Below are 14788 nucleotides of genomic sequence, written 5' to 3'. Positions count from 1 at the left end.
TGCCCATCCCAGGCAGGATTGCAGAATGGAAGAAAAGTAAATGATGGCAGTCAGCGACTCAGATGAATAATTCACAGTAGAGAAAAAAGGAAACATTAAGTATAACTGTCCTCCCCTTTATTGAGGAAGCATGGTGTGCACAAAATCATACAATGTTTTGTTGTTCAGTCATTCAGTTATAGTTCACATGAAACCATGGGCCATAGCTAGATGGGACTTTTTCTAGTTTAACTCCCTGATACATGAATGCCTTTTACAACATTTCAGAGAAGTGGACCTCTAATCTCCACTCAGATACCACAGGTACACTGACAGGAAATTCATTGTGCCACAAAACAATCTATTTCAATTATAAAAAGGCAAAAGAGGCAACTAAAGGTTGTGCTCCAAAAGTAAGAGAGGTACTAGAGAAAGAGCTAGCCTGAAAGTCAGAGAGATTTTTATTCAATCCTGCTTTTTAAACATACTATCTTTGGTTTTGTTTTTTAATTTTATTTTAAAAAATATTTTAATTTTATCTTTGTTGATGGGCAATACCTCAGTGCTTCAGGCTGGATGTGTTACACATGAGAAGGGTATATGTGGCCTGTAACAATCCCAAGTATGGTCTGAACCAGATTAAAATGTAATTGAGAAATAGCTGACAAAATAAACAATAGATGATCTTGATATGTAATTTCCTAAATCAATATGTGGCTCACAAGGATTCTTTCTTTATCTTCAGTGACCTCCATTTCTATGTGAGTTTGAAATCATTGCTTAAACTATCCTCAAATATTATAAATTACAAAGTGCTGACCTTGATGGAAGTGGTTTCCTTACTTGGGAATTTCCTCTGTCCCTAGACTAGACTCTCTATTCTCAATCTATCTAAAAGCAAAAATTCTTACTTAAATTGGGTTGCCTGCCTATAAATTCTACCCATTGAATCTTGCTAGCTCTGTTCTCTGAAGTCACAAAGAATCAGGCTAATCCTTTCCCCATATAGTCCTTCAAATACTTAAGGACTCCTTTATATGACTCACAAGTTTTCTCTTCTATTAATGAAGCTTCTTCCATAGGCCCTTCAACCAATCCTCAAATGACATGGTTTCAATTATTGTACCATCCTGGTCATCTTCCTATGGAAACTCTCCAGTGTCCAGGCCCTTCTTAAAATGTGATAGCCACAACACAGTAATCCAAGTATTACCTAGCCAAGGCAAAGTAAAACGGTGCTATCACTAGTCTTGTTTTGAATATTATCTTTCTATGAAACTATCCTGTGCTTATGTTAGCTATGTTAGCTTTTTTAGCTATTGTATCCTAATTCTTAAAGACTCATTCTGAACTTGCAGTTACCTAAAACCCCTTGAATTGCTATATTTCCTCTTTCTTGTAACTGTCTGCTTGTTGGTGTTGAAGCGAAGGACACAACTTTACATTTATCCCAAATAAATTTGGTCCCCACATAATGGGAACTTTTTAGATTCTGATTCTATTATTTGGGTTACTGGCTATTTATCTCAGATATGCAAAATCCACAAATTACATCATGTACAGGTAGCACACCATCTATGATTTCAGTGATAAAAAAAAAATACTAAACACTGCTGGGCTGAGGATCTGGTCTGGGAGCACATTAGAGACTTCCCTTTCTTCCCTTATTTTTTGATTCATTAATCAACTCTTTTTTGGCTATAGTCAATCAATGAATATTATGTGCCTACTATATATGAAACACAGTGCTAGGTGCGTGAGATACAACTAGAAAGAAATAATCTTTACCCTTAAATACTGTTTAATCCATTTCTGAATTCATTGTATTTACCCTTGTATTTCTGCACCTTTTCTGAAAGGATATCAAAACAGCCTTTATTAGGTCCCTTGCTGAAATGCAAACATATTTCCATATTGAGATTCTCTCAATCTACTAGTGTTTTAAAAAAATGATCTTTTTTTCCTCCATTGAACCCATGCCAATTCCAAGTGTTCATCATTTCTCTTTCAAAGTACTCACAAATTTAATAACCAATTACAGAATTTTGTTGGGAAATGATAGCCATTTTCCTAGTCTATAAAATGCAGAATCAACTATTTCCTTCAACTTGCTACATCTATGCTTTCAACATTTTTGCCCCAAATATTTCCTTTATTGTGGCTTCTTGCTATATTTTTTAACCAAAGAAAATGAAGTTGTGCAATGATATTTCAAGACTCTTTCAACAAGATAAGGGGGATAAAAGGGAGTCTCTTCCCCCTCTCTTATTTCCCTCAATTCTTTATGAATATAATCAAAGAGATCTATGGCATCTTTCTGAACTCTAAAACACAACTGGAACTAGCACTGGATGACCAGAACTTGGCCTCAAGTGACAATCATTCAGAGAATACATGTTTTCCTCCATCCTCCTACAAAACACCATCTATATGAAAGGTCTTGCTTTGGACTGACCCAGCCCAATGACCTAACCCAATTGTGAAACTCCCAGGTTCCCATAGCTGTCATGCCCCTTTCCCAGGGCTGCCTTTCTATCTAACTGGATTTCTCTCAAATAATTCAGATACTAGGTTAAGTACAGGATCACTATCAAAGGAGGCCTGTGCCAAGTACTATTCTTTTAATGGGAAAAACTAGCCTAGCCTATGTGAAGTTGAAATTGCTCTTACCACTCACCATTTCTTCCATAGTAAGCTCACTTTTCCATTGATATTTTATACAAATCCCTATACAAAGTAAGGTCTGGAAAAAATTGTCAGTGTCTATAATAAACTGACATGTTTCCTACCAATAGAAATAATTTGCTTTTACTCCCAACCCCTCATTATAATCACTGTTAGCATTCATTCACCATCAGCTGCTGTTTCATATGGGCTCCAGGGACATCATGAATCTTGGAGGAAGAACCCTTCACTTGAAATCCCATCATCTTGGAGAGTGACATAGCTTTGATAACTCAACACACTGTTTCTATTCCTTTTGGATTGGAGGTCTGGAAGGCAGAGCAATAAACTGTTCCTAAAGCCTTTCTTTATAGAAGGCTAAATTCACTTACATTCACTTGCTCTATTTGGTTTCAAATTCACAAACATGTTCCCATAGACTGGATACCCTCTGGTAGAATCCTCCATTCATTTGCCTCCACATCTTTCCAGTTTCTTTTTGTGTACTATCTTTACTTATTAGATTATAAGCATCTAAGGACAAAGATATTTAGCACATAGCAGACATTTAATACATGTTTACTAATTGTGTGAGGACTCCTCTTCAGAGACAAGATCTGCAGAAGTATAAGCATACCACTCCAGAGGACTTTGTTTTTGTTGTTGTTTGTTTTGATTTGGGGTACTTAAGACCTTAGACTTGATTTAGCTTTTCTGTATTTGATACTTGGGCACCTAGGTAGAACTTCAAGACCTATGGGCAGAAAGAATCATCTTCCTGAGTTCAAATCTGGTCTCTGACATTTACCAGCTGTGTGACCCTGGATAAGTCCTTTTTGTTTCAGTTTCCTCATCTGTAAAATGAGCTGGAGAAGGAAATGGCAATCCACTTCAGTATCTTTGCCAAACAAATCCCAAATGGAGTCAAGAAAAGTTGTATATGAAAAAACTGAAATGTCTGAACAACAGTAACTTGATACTCCTCACAAAAGTTAGGAAATTCTTGTCCCCTGATTTAGAGTCTCCCTTTTGCCTTGGTGAAAATCCCTTTCCCTTGCTACCTCTCTCTTTACTCTCACCCTTATACAATTCAATCTTAGTTTTCCCTCTGCTCTATCATCCTAGCTCTTCCCTTTTCACTATGCCCTTTGGAATCTATTAATAAAATCAAATGCCATCTTGAATATTACTTTATGGATATTGACTTCTGTTCACTTCTGTGACTCAGCTTTGCTATCTGTAAAATGAAGCAGTTACAGTAGATAGCATCAGGGTCTTATGATAATCTTACTCAAATTTAGCTTTCTGCTGAAAGATCCAAGTCACCCAATCACAACCAAGCATCTCCCCCAAAGCTCCCTGTTATTTTGTTCTTTCTGGATTCCTCCCAACATGGCTAGGAGGAGGTGATATACCCTCCTTGTTGCCACTCCATAATGGCTTTCTAATGCCACTTTTAGATTCTTAATCTGCCACCATCACTCATTTTATATACGAAGAAAACTTTGGTCCAGGCCAATTAGATGTCCTGCTCAATTTTATTTAGGTGGTAATCAATACTGAGGAATCATCATAAGCATGATGACTGCTGACTAATTTTAAAATTTTAGTTTTTATTTTCTCTTCCTTCTACCTTCCCCCAATCTGAGGGAGAGGAACAAAGAAAAACAAAATCCCCAATAAAATATATATATATACACACACACATATTTAAGCATATATATGTATATATACACATATATAATAGTCACACAAAGCAAATTCTCATATTGTCCATCTTGAGTCTTTTGTCTGTCAGGAAGAGAGCATGTGTTTCCTGGTTCCCTTCCAAGTCTCTTGAAACATGTCCAAGTCTAGGTCCTCGTTCTTATTAAATCATCAGGAGGTCCTACTATGACTTCAAATTCTCTCTCTTCTTTCTCAGCAAAACTCCTAGGAAAAGCTGTCTACATCTGTTGCCTTCACTATTTGAATCTATAACACCTCTTTCATCCAACCTCTTCTCTCCATCTACATCCCTTTTTATCAGAATTACTGCAACTTTCTACTAATTGGTCTCCCTGTTTTAAATCTCTCCCTACTCCAGACTATCTTCCATATTGTTGCCAAGATTATTTTCTTAAAGTGCAAAATTGACTATCTTACTCACCTACTCAATAAATGCCAAAGGCTTTCCATCGCCTCTTAGATAAAAACAAACTACTTTGATAAGCTTTTTTAAGATCTCCACAGTCTGGCCCCAATTTATCTTTATCTTTCCAGTCTCAATGTACATTGCTCTACTTCCCATACTCCAGATCTAACCAAATTGGTCTTCTTTTTGTTCCTTATGCACAACACTCCATCTCCCATTTCTATATTTAATACTGGTATGAATTCTTGCCTCAACTGTGCCTCACACACCCTTCTCTTTTGTCAAGAGGGCTCAAACACCATTTTCTGATTTCCCTTACTCTTCTTTCCCAAACCACCCTCTACATAATTCCTTTGCATTTATTTGTATTCTCCTTATATTTACTCTGTATATGCTTTTATATATATGCATATACATATATGTATACATGTACATACTTAATGTTTCCCTCACCTAGGCACCTAGGTGGCTCACTGCCTAAAGCACTGGCCTTGTAGTCAGGATCTGAAGTTAAATCTGGCCTAAGATGCTTCCTAGCTGTGAAACCCTTGGCAAGTCACTTAACCTCTGTCTACCAGAGTATCATCATTTGTAAAATGTAGGTAATGGCGATTACCTCCCAGGGTTGTTGTGAGGATCAAATGAGATAGCATTCTAAAAGTGCCTGGTGCATAGTAGGTTCTTAATAAATGTCAGTTTTCTTTCCTCCTAATTAGAACATAAGCTTTTTGAGAACAGGGCTTGTTTCATTCTTTGTATTTTATCTTCAAGACATAACACAGTGTTTGGCATAAGCAGATGTTTAATAGATGATTGTTGATTGTTGAGTGACTAAAATGAAGATGTGAGCTCAGATTTTCTGAGTGAAGTCAGTCATGTTGGTACTAGTAGGTCACTCTGGATTCCAAATTACTCTCCAATACAATCTTTGCTCCTTCTAAAAATTTTGGCCGCCCAATTCTTCTTCACGCTCTTTAATATGCTCAGTTCCTATAGTATCTGTCTCCATTCTGTTTTAACCATAAACAGGAGTGCCAATACCACCTTAACCATTCAAATTACTTTGCTCCAACCTCATTGGATCTGGAATCAAAGGGCCTTGGTTCCGATTCCACCTCTGTGATCTTGAATCAATCCCTTACTTCCTTAGGTCTCTATTTCTTCCTAAATTAAATGTAGGGAGAAATCAGTCTCTGAGGCCTTAATCAACTTTAAATCCATGAATCTGTAACTTATTAAGCAATTTTTTTATTCGTCATTTTTTAAAAGTTATTTCCAACTCTACATGATCCCATTTAGGGTTTTCTCAGCAAAGATACTGGAGTTGTTTGCCATTTCCTTCTCAGCTCATTTTACAGTTGAAGAAACTGAGGCAAATAGGATTAAGGACTTGTTCAAAATTACTCAACTAGGAAGTATCTGAAGCCAGATTTGAAGTGAAAAAGATGGTTTTTCCTGACTCTAGGCCCAGCACTCTATCTACTTTGCCATCTAGCTGCCCTACTATTTAAACATATTTAAACATTTATTATGAACAAGATACTATGCTGATGCCTCCAGTACAACACACACACACACACACACATACACATACACACACACACACACACACACAAACTGGAAGCTACAAAAATCTATTTCTGGCTTAGTCAAATATATAGGATATAGGTATGAAATGTAAAATTTTCAAAATTGGTTTATACTGTTTTGCTTTAGTTTTCTGCTGAATTCATTGTGACTGACTTTTAATTACTATGGTGAGTCATTCTTTGGGCCTGAAATTCTCCATGCACTCACAGATACTGTTGCTTTGGCTTTTTCTGTGACTGGGGAAGAAGGTGAGGTCATACTGCTCTTTCTTTCTACTCTAAAAGTAGTAGAATACCCAGCCTAAGATTGAAGAGAAGAGCGGAGTCACATGGGAATGGGAGTGAGCAAAGGATAGTTTTTTGCTTCAGGTATCCATCAACCTTTTTGGTTTAAAGAGAACTGAGCTCACAATCAACACACAAACCTATCACTGTTTAGTGATACTTAACACACTTCTTAGGGGCTCATTAAAGATTAGTAGATGATATGATCCAGAATATTCTTGCGTTCAGATGGGAAGATATTTTCTAGGCCCCAGAACTTTGTTTATTTTAAAAAAATTAATAAATGATTCATCACAGCAATGCTAGAGAACCAAAGGCACCCAGCAATTTACAACTGAGGAAAAATACTAAAGATATATAATGAACAAACATTGTACAGGAATTCCTTAGGGCTACAATTAAAAGCTATGCCTTACAACTAACAAAAGCTCACTAAATATTATTCACTGATCAACTATTTTCATGTGCCAGACAACTTGACCAACTTATCTTTATATTCATTCAAGTCTTACTTAATTTGATATAATATTGTAAGTTATCAAGTACTACCTAAATATTGCTTTGAATTTTAACTGGTAAGCTACTTGCAACAATTAATCAAGCCCTATCTTCAGATTCTTCTGTAGAACCTAAAAAAGGTGACTTCCCCCTCCCCCATATAGGTGACTAAATAGCTTTATTATTTTTCTTAGTCATCACTTATCCCCTGAGCCTGCCCTATATTTAACCAAATTCTGAAAAAAAAAAACTAGAGAGTTAACATAAGAACCAAGCAGCTGATTGTCATGTAATATAGAAACCTCAACTCTAGAATAGAAGAGGCCTTAAAAACCTCAGCTCTAGAAATGAAGAGGCTTTCAAAGTTTTTCACTAAACTAGTCCAACTCTTCCTTTTACAAAGACACTAAGGTCCAAAGTAAAGTTAGCTTTGAAACCAGCTCCATCCAACATTTTTCTCTTCTGGCCCAGTAACTTAACAGCTTTCAAGGCAACTTCTCACATCTATCTAGAACTTAAAGTTTTATAAAGTCTTCCCATACAGCAACCTAGTGAGGTAGGTAGGATAAATATTATTTTACAGATAAGAGAATTAAGGCTCAGAGGTATTGAGTGACTTGCTTAAGGTCATACAAGCTACCATATATCAAAGAAGGCACTTAAACCTAAATCTTGCTCATATTTTTAGTGAAATTCTTAGCCCTTTTAAACTGGGTTAGTGGCACTAACCCTGACAACTTCAGGCCAAAGTCCAGTGTAATTAGCTACAGTATAATGTCAGTGTTAATTTAACTCAATCTTTAATTCAATAATAAATGAGGGCACGCTGTATTAGGATATAAAAAAATGGCTTTTTCTATATCAGTTTTGATGATTCTGGGGTCAAACATCGTGGGTTCATCCATATGATAAACCTGTTACCTTCAGCTTCCTAAAATAACAAATCAATACCGGAAGAGTGCATTTTATTTTCAAGTGTCTGAAAGCTGTGTTCCATCACCTAGGTAACACAATAGCAAATCTCTCAGAAATCCGCAGTTAGGATTTTTTTTTAAATCATGTTTAAAATACCTTAAGAGAGGAATATGTTGGCCATTCATTAGAGTTCAGAGTCAAGAATCAAAACTGAAAATACCCTTGTTAGCATTTTTTGATTATAGATAATTTCTTAGGTTTTACAGGTCATCAAGATGTAGCTCTATTTTTACTTGCAACACTGTTGATCAGGAATGAGTTCAGGGTATTCCCAGGCTCATTCCTATTCTCTAAAGCAATAAGGAAGTCTTCACTTGTGAACTTGGTGTAAGGCAATATTTTATATCCCTACTAATTCTATATTGCATTGTAGTGAATGAGTTGGTATTTTAAAGGGTAACATCACAACACACGACATTTTGAGACTTAAAATGTAGTAGTGATGAAAACAATTATAGTTATAAAATAATTTCTATCCTGGAATCCCCATTTCTCCCCCCTTTTTAAAATATTGCAAGAGGTTCAATGTTCACAGGAAGCATCAGCTCACTTAGATGCAACCAGAGCTGGTAACACAAGTAATCTCTACTAAGACGGCTCAACACCCTCTCTTCAGCTCAATTTTCTTCAGGTTTATACATTTCTTCTTAAGCAATGATTAAGTCCCAGGTTTTCTTTGAGCTCCCACCACTGATACGGGTCTTCCCGCTAGGATAAAAAAGAGCCTAAGAAAAGTGACAGGTCGAAAAACAAACGTGAGGGAACCCTTCTGGAAACTAACAAAAGTCGGGTCTAAACCTGATACCTAGACAATCGGGTGCATTTTAGCCCCTGGGCTAAGACAGGTTCGACCAAGTTTAACTCCTGTGCAGCTCTCACCACTCTCCTCCATCTGGCTCCAGACTCTTGCACACCACGGGCGAAGTCCTAGTCCCAGTCACCCGCACCCGCCTCCCTTCCTGAGGATTTGCCGGTCCCAGCCAACCTTCTCCCGGGCAGTCAGCCCAGACGCTTACTTTGCCAACTTCGCTTACACCGAGGATATGGTCGTGCAGCACTTCCATGGGAGAGGTCATGGTGGAATGGACGAAAGTCCCTTTGAAGATGTGTGCCAGAGGCGTCATGTGGGCAGCACACATGCCAGAGGCGCTAGCTGGGCAGGCGACTGAAGGAATCGGGGACCCGGGGCAGTCAATACTCGCGGAGTGAGCTATGCAGGAGCCTGGGGACAGTAGACGCAGCAGAAACAACGCGGCTTTTTTTCTTGCACCCGGCAGCAAGTATCTGGAATAGCCTACCCCCTGAAGGCCTCGCCCAGCGATCCTCGATTCCAATAGGCTTTCTTCCAGCGCAATGGGTTCCTCCACCCCACCCCACCCCACCCCTATTTCCCCTTTGGGGAGTGGCCAACGAGGTTGCAAAATTCTTTTCTCCGCCCTTCTTTTTTCTTCGCTATTTAACCCTCTTCCCCCCCTCACCAAAAATAAAACTGCTTAAATTTTGAAGTTAAAGTTTTGTGATGGAAGATTCTGAATCACTGTCTTAGGTTAAGATGTGAGTGAATGAAAGGAGTGGAAAACGAGATTCCTGCCTTGGTCTTGAGAACAAAACAAGCTTTAAAGAGTTCTCTTGCTTCTCTCTTTTAAAAAGATCATGCATGGAGAGATAAAAAAAAAATTTGAATTTGGAATCCAAGGTGTAGGATTTGATTTTCAGTTAGGATATTGGCCTTAGGTTACTGTCTCAATTCTTGCTAGTTCTAAATCTATGATCAACAAAATGAAAGGCTGGACGAAATTATTTCTAAGGACTCCTCCAGCTCCAGGCTCTATGGCAACCGTCCAACCCCACAAATTTAATGGTTACTGTTAGTTCCTCCTGTTTGTTAGTTTCTTTATAGCTCCTAGAAGACATAGTTCTGAACTTTTGCCAAAAGTTGATTAACTTAGGGCCCCAGTAATTTACTTTCACTGTAATTTAGCTTTGAGGGTTGTTTTTAAATTTTGTGAAACTTCTAGTCGAAATCATCATTTTCTGTCCCAGAATATCAGAATATGTCCCAGGATATCAGAAAAAGCCAAAATGATTCATGTTTCCTTTGTTACTTTGGTCCATGGTTCCTTGGCTACTTTGGTTTGTTACTTGGCTTCTGTTTTCGCTTTTTATAGCAAATGTCCATCCCAGTCACTCTGACATCTTTATGGGGTTGTCAAAACTTGAACATCAGTTATCCAGTATTCTTGCTCTTCCCTTTCACAACTCACACCCCTTGGGCCAGATTATACTTCATACTTCTACTTGCCTACTTTGAGAGGAGGCTAAACCAGTGTCAGGCTAAGTTGGTGTGCATTGGTTTTTCAGTTCCTATTTAAAAGTTATTTTCAAAACTGAGTATGCAAAGTCATTCTCTGTATTTTCAAAAGCACAAAATGGAGAACTCAATGAATACTATTTGACTAGCCAAAGTCCTAGACTTGGGGATTTGACAAAGAATATTCCTTTTGCAAAACCTCCTTAAAAGACACACTTCCTGATTAAAAGTAGTGATACTCTTTGATCTCTGTGAGAGAGAAGGAAAGAAAGGGGAAAGAAGGGAAAGGAGAGAAAAGGAAAGGAAGAGTAAAGGAAGAGAAGGAAAAAGAGGAGGAGGGAAGGGAAAGGAAAAGAAAGGAAAAGAAAAAAGAAGGAAGGAAAGAGGAAGGGAAGGAGGGAGAGAAAGAGGGAGGAAGGAAGAAAGGAGGGAGGGAAGCATGGAAAGGAGGGAGGAAGGCATGGAAAGGAGGGAGGAAGGCAGGGAGGCAGAGAAGGAAGGAAGGAAGGAAGGAAGGAAAATAAAGTAGGTGCCCATTAACTGAAGACAAACTTAAACAAGTTGTGATCCATGAAGGTAATGTAATATGGAGTTATAAGAAATAATGGGTATAAAAAGACAGAGCAACATAGGAAGATTTATATGACTAGATGGAGAGGCAGGATAGAAAACCAGGAAAACAATATGCATAATGATTGTAGCAATGTAAAGAACAACAATAACAACAAAAATTGAAACTGATTGTTGTTAAATTGTAATGACCTAGTTTGCTCCATAGTAAGAGTATGAGGATACACTTCCCTCCTTTCTTTGCATAGGCAAGAGGTTATAGGTTTGGAACACTACATTTAATGCCTAACTTGTTTGATATATTGACTAATTTTTTTAGTTTTTGTTTCCATGTCTTTCTTTCTTATCCTTTGTTTTAAGGTATGGTTCCTTGGATGGGGAAAAAGAGAGAGAGAAATATAGGAAATGATGATGTTTATATATACATATATATGTATATATAGTAATACATAACAATTTCAAGAATAGAAAATATATACTTATATATGTTTATTTAGATACATGTAAACATATGTGTGTACACATATATTCCTGAAATTGTGGCTATCTTAAGAAAAAAAGCATATGAACCATACAGAACCCATAACAAAAATGACCATCTTTGCCTCATCAAAAGTGGGAAATTTTGTTGTTCCTTAGGACTAAGATTTAGGAAGGGACCTCAGGGATCATGTGGATCAATTGGCTTATTATACAGATAAGAAAATTGAGGCTCAGAAAGATGAAATAACACTTGTCCTCACTCTGTTCTGATTTTCTGACTTCACTACTTTCTCTATCTCTTCTACCCAGGCAAAACTCTGCCTCCCAGCAGGCACAAAGATCATAAAAGAAATGTAGAAATGTATTCTTTCTATCTATGTATTTCAGAATAGAAGATGATCTGCCATTCCTGCAAGATTTCTTGTCACACTGAGAAAAAATATTAAAAACAAAAACAGTCTCTCAGAGTGTATGTGTGTGAGGGAAAGGAGGAGCTGCAGACTCTGCTCTTCATAGCCTCCCAGACTACATGTCATTGCTATTTGTGGGATCTCCCCATATGTACATTTCCTTCTCAAACAGCTCACCCCTTAGAAAGGACCATAGTCCTGTTTCTATTCCAAATCAGGCTATTGCAAAGTCAAAAGTGTCCAAGAATCATATCCCTTAGTGCTTTTTTACTTCCTAGCCCAGATCCCACACCACTGATTGTGAGCTTCAATAATTTGGTTGCTGTTGGAATCCTTACAAAATGTTAACTCATTAGAGTTGATAGAGACAATAATTATCTAATTTAGCATGGTTCAGTATGAATCATCTGATCTTACAAGGAGATGTTTTGGACCAGAACCTCAAACAAGGTACTAAGTAGAACTAATAGAAACAATGCTTGTGTTCACACCTTTAGAGAGCTCATATAAACAAGAAGTATTTAAGTACTCATTGGAGTTCACAAGTATGGGAGATTCACAAAAGTTAACTTTGTAACTTTGTGAATTCACACCTCCCTTGAAACTCTTAGGGCCAGAGAGCACTCTGGGGGGAAACCCATAATCACACTCTTGTATGCCACAATCCCACTCTCAGAGAAGGAGCATAAATAGAGCTTCAGGGAGCCATTCAAGTTAGTTACTTCGGAACATTTCCAGGGGTCGGAGAGGAGCACTCTGAGAGGAAGCCCACAAGCCCTCTCTTGGTGGCAGGAGAGATTCATTCCATCTTCCACCTTTGTGCTGGCTGGAGGCTGAAGAAAGCAGAAGCAAAGGACAACTGCAAGAGCTCTTGGAACCAAGCAGAAAGATAGGCTTCTAAGAAAAACGGGAACAGGGCTATTTTGGAGGAAGCAATAAAAGATTTAAACTTTTATCATCTGGCTGTGTTTGGGGTAATTATTACTTTTAACTGAAACTAAGGCTGCCTCCAGAAAACCTCCCCAAGAAACCTGCTCCCAGAGAAAACCATTATATTAAAGAAGAAAAATACCACAGTTTGCTTCCTTCTGCTTGCTTTCTGTACAATCCTCAGATTGTGTATCTCCTTTAGATTGCAAAATTTCAGCAAGGCCTCAGCAAGGTATTCTTTTCCAGGCATTCTCTCTTACCCTTAATGGCTAGTAAGATTCTCAGGTAATAATAATACTTGCCATTTACATAACACTTTACATTTTCCCAGTGCCCTTGTTACACATTACTGATCCTTGAAAATTGTAAAACAAGTACTACAAGTGTTATTATTTCCATTTTACAAAAGAAATTGAGGCTAGAAGAGATTAAGTGATTTATCCCCAATCACACAATCAGTCAAAGGTGAAATTCAAATCTAGCTCATCTGGTTCCCAGTCTATCACCTTATCCATTATGCTGTACTTAAAAAGAAAAAAAAAAGTCTGGAAAAAAAAATTTTTTTAAAGTATGTTATTAAGCACATAAAGGTACCCTGGTCCAATAGAGTTCAAGGCTCGGTATCAGGAAGATCTGTATTTGACTCCTAATCTGATAAAAAAAAATAGTTTCTACCTTCACAACATCTCTTGTATAGGATTCCTTCTTTCTACTCACACATTTATCAGCCTGGTTCAGGCCGAGTACATGAACTACTTCAATACTTACTTCCTGCTCCCTGTCTCTCCCTACTAGTCTATCCTCCACACTGCAATCAAAATGATCCTCCTGAAATACAGGTCATTCTCCTGCTCAATAATTTCTACTTGAGGATCAAATAAATATAAATCCTCTGTTTGCTTTTAAGGCCTTTTATAACCTGGCCCTTACTTTTCTTGTCATCTTACTTTTTATGATTTAGTGATAATTGCCTTTCTTTTTTTTACAAGAAACTCAGATTTTCTAAATCTATGGCGTTTTACAGGCTGTGTCTCAGGTCTAGAATGCTTCCTTCCCCCCCCCCCCACTCCCCAATCTCTGCCTCCCAATTTCTTAATTCCTTCAAAACTTTGCTCATATCCCAGGATGCCTTTTGCAAGATGCCTTTCTGTCTCTCTCCCCAAAACCTTTCCACTTCTTCATTCTAAGGTCTTCATTCCAAGATTACCTCTCATTTACCCTATCTACATCATATATATGATGTGATGTATGTGCAATTCCTAGTTCCAAATGATGTATTTGGGGTTCAGAACCAAATATTGAGATTGATATAAGCACCAAATGCTGGGGTCCAGTCATGTGAAGAATTGTTAATGGCTATTTTCTTTATTTTTTTAATCAATTGATTAATTAATTTTTATTATAGTTTTCATTTACAAGACATATGCATGGATAATTTTTCAGCATTTGACACTTGAAAAATCTTCTGTTCCCACTTTTCCCCTTCTTCCCCCCATCCCCTCCCCTAGATGGCACGTAGATCAATACATGTTAAATATGTTAAAGTATATGTTAAATACAATATATATATATATATATATATATATATATATATATATACACACACACTTATTTATACACTTACCTTGTTGCACATGAAAGATCAGATTTAGAAAGATGGTAAAAATAACCGAGAAGAAAAAAACAAAAATGCAAAGCAAACATTACCAGAAAGAGTAGAAATGTTATGTTGTGGCCTATACTCATTTCCCATAGATGTTTCCCTGGGTGTAGCTGGTTCTTGTAATTATTGAACAATTGGAACTGATTTGGTTCATCTCATTGTTGAAGAAACCATATCCAGCAGAATTGATCATCATATAATATTGTAATTGAAGTATATAATGATTTCCTGGTTCTGCTCATTTCATTCAGCATCAGTTCATGCAACATCAGCATCAGTCTCTCCAGGCCTCTTTGT

The 14788-nt window shown here is 37.4% G+C and overlaps 1 protein-coding gene across 1 annotated transcript in view; it reads right to left on the bottom strand.

Annotated features, from left to right (window-relative positions):
• Positions 1-9263, bottom strand: part of GDA (guanine deaminase) — a 95619-nt gene extending 86356 nt beyond the window's left edge. The window contains exon 1 of the mRNA XM_031943698.1: positions 9141-9263. Coding sequence (XP_031799558.1) covers positions 9141-9263 — 123 coding nt within the window. The remainder of the gene's footprint in view (positions 1-9140) is intronic.
• Positions 9264-14788: the final 5525 nt, after the last annotated feature.

This window comes from Sarcophilus harrisii, chromosome 1, assembly GCF_902635505.1.
Source record: "Sarcophilus harrisii chromosome 1, mSarHar1.11, whole genome shotgun sequence".
Lineage (NCBI taxonomy): Eukaryota > Metazoa > Chordata > Mammalia > Dasyuromorphia > Dasyuridae > Sarcophilus > Sarcophilus harrisii.
This window is presented reverse-complemented; position numbering and strand designations above follow the sequence as displayed.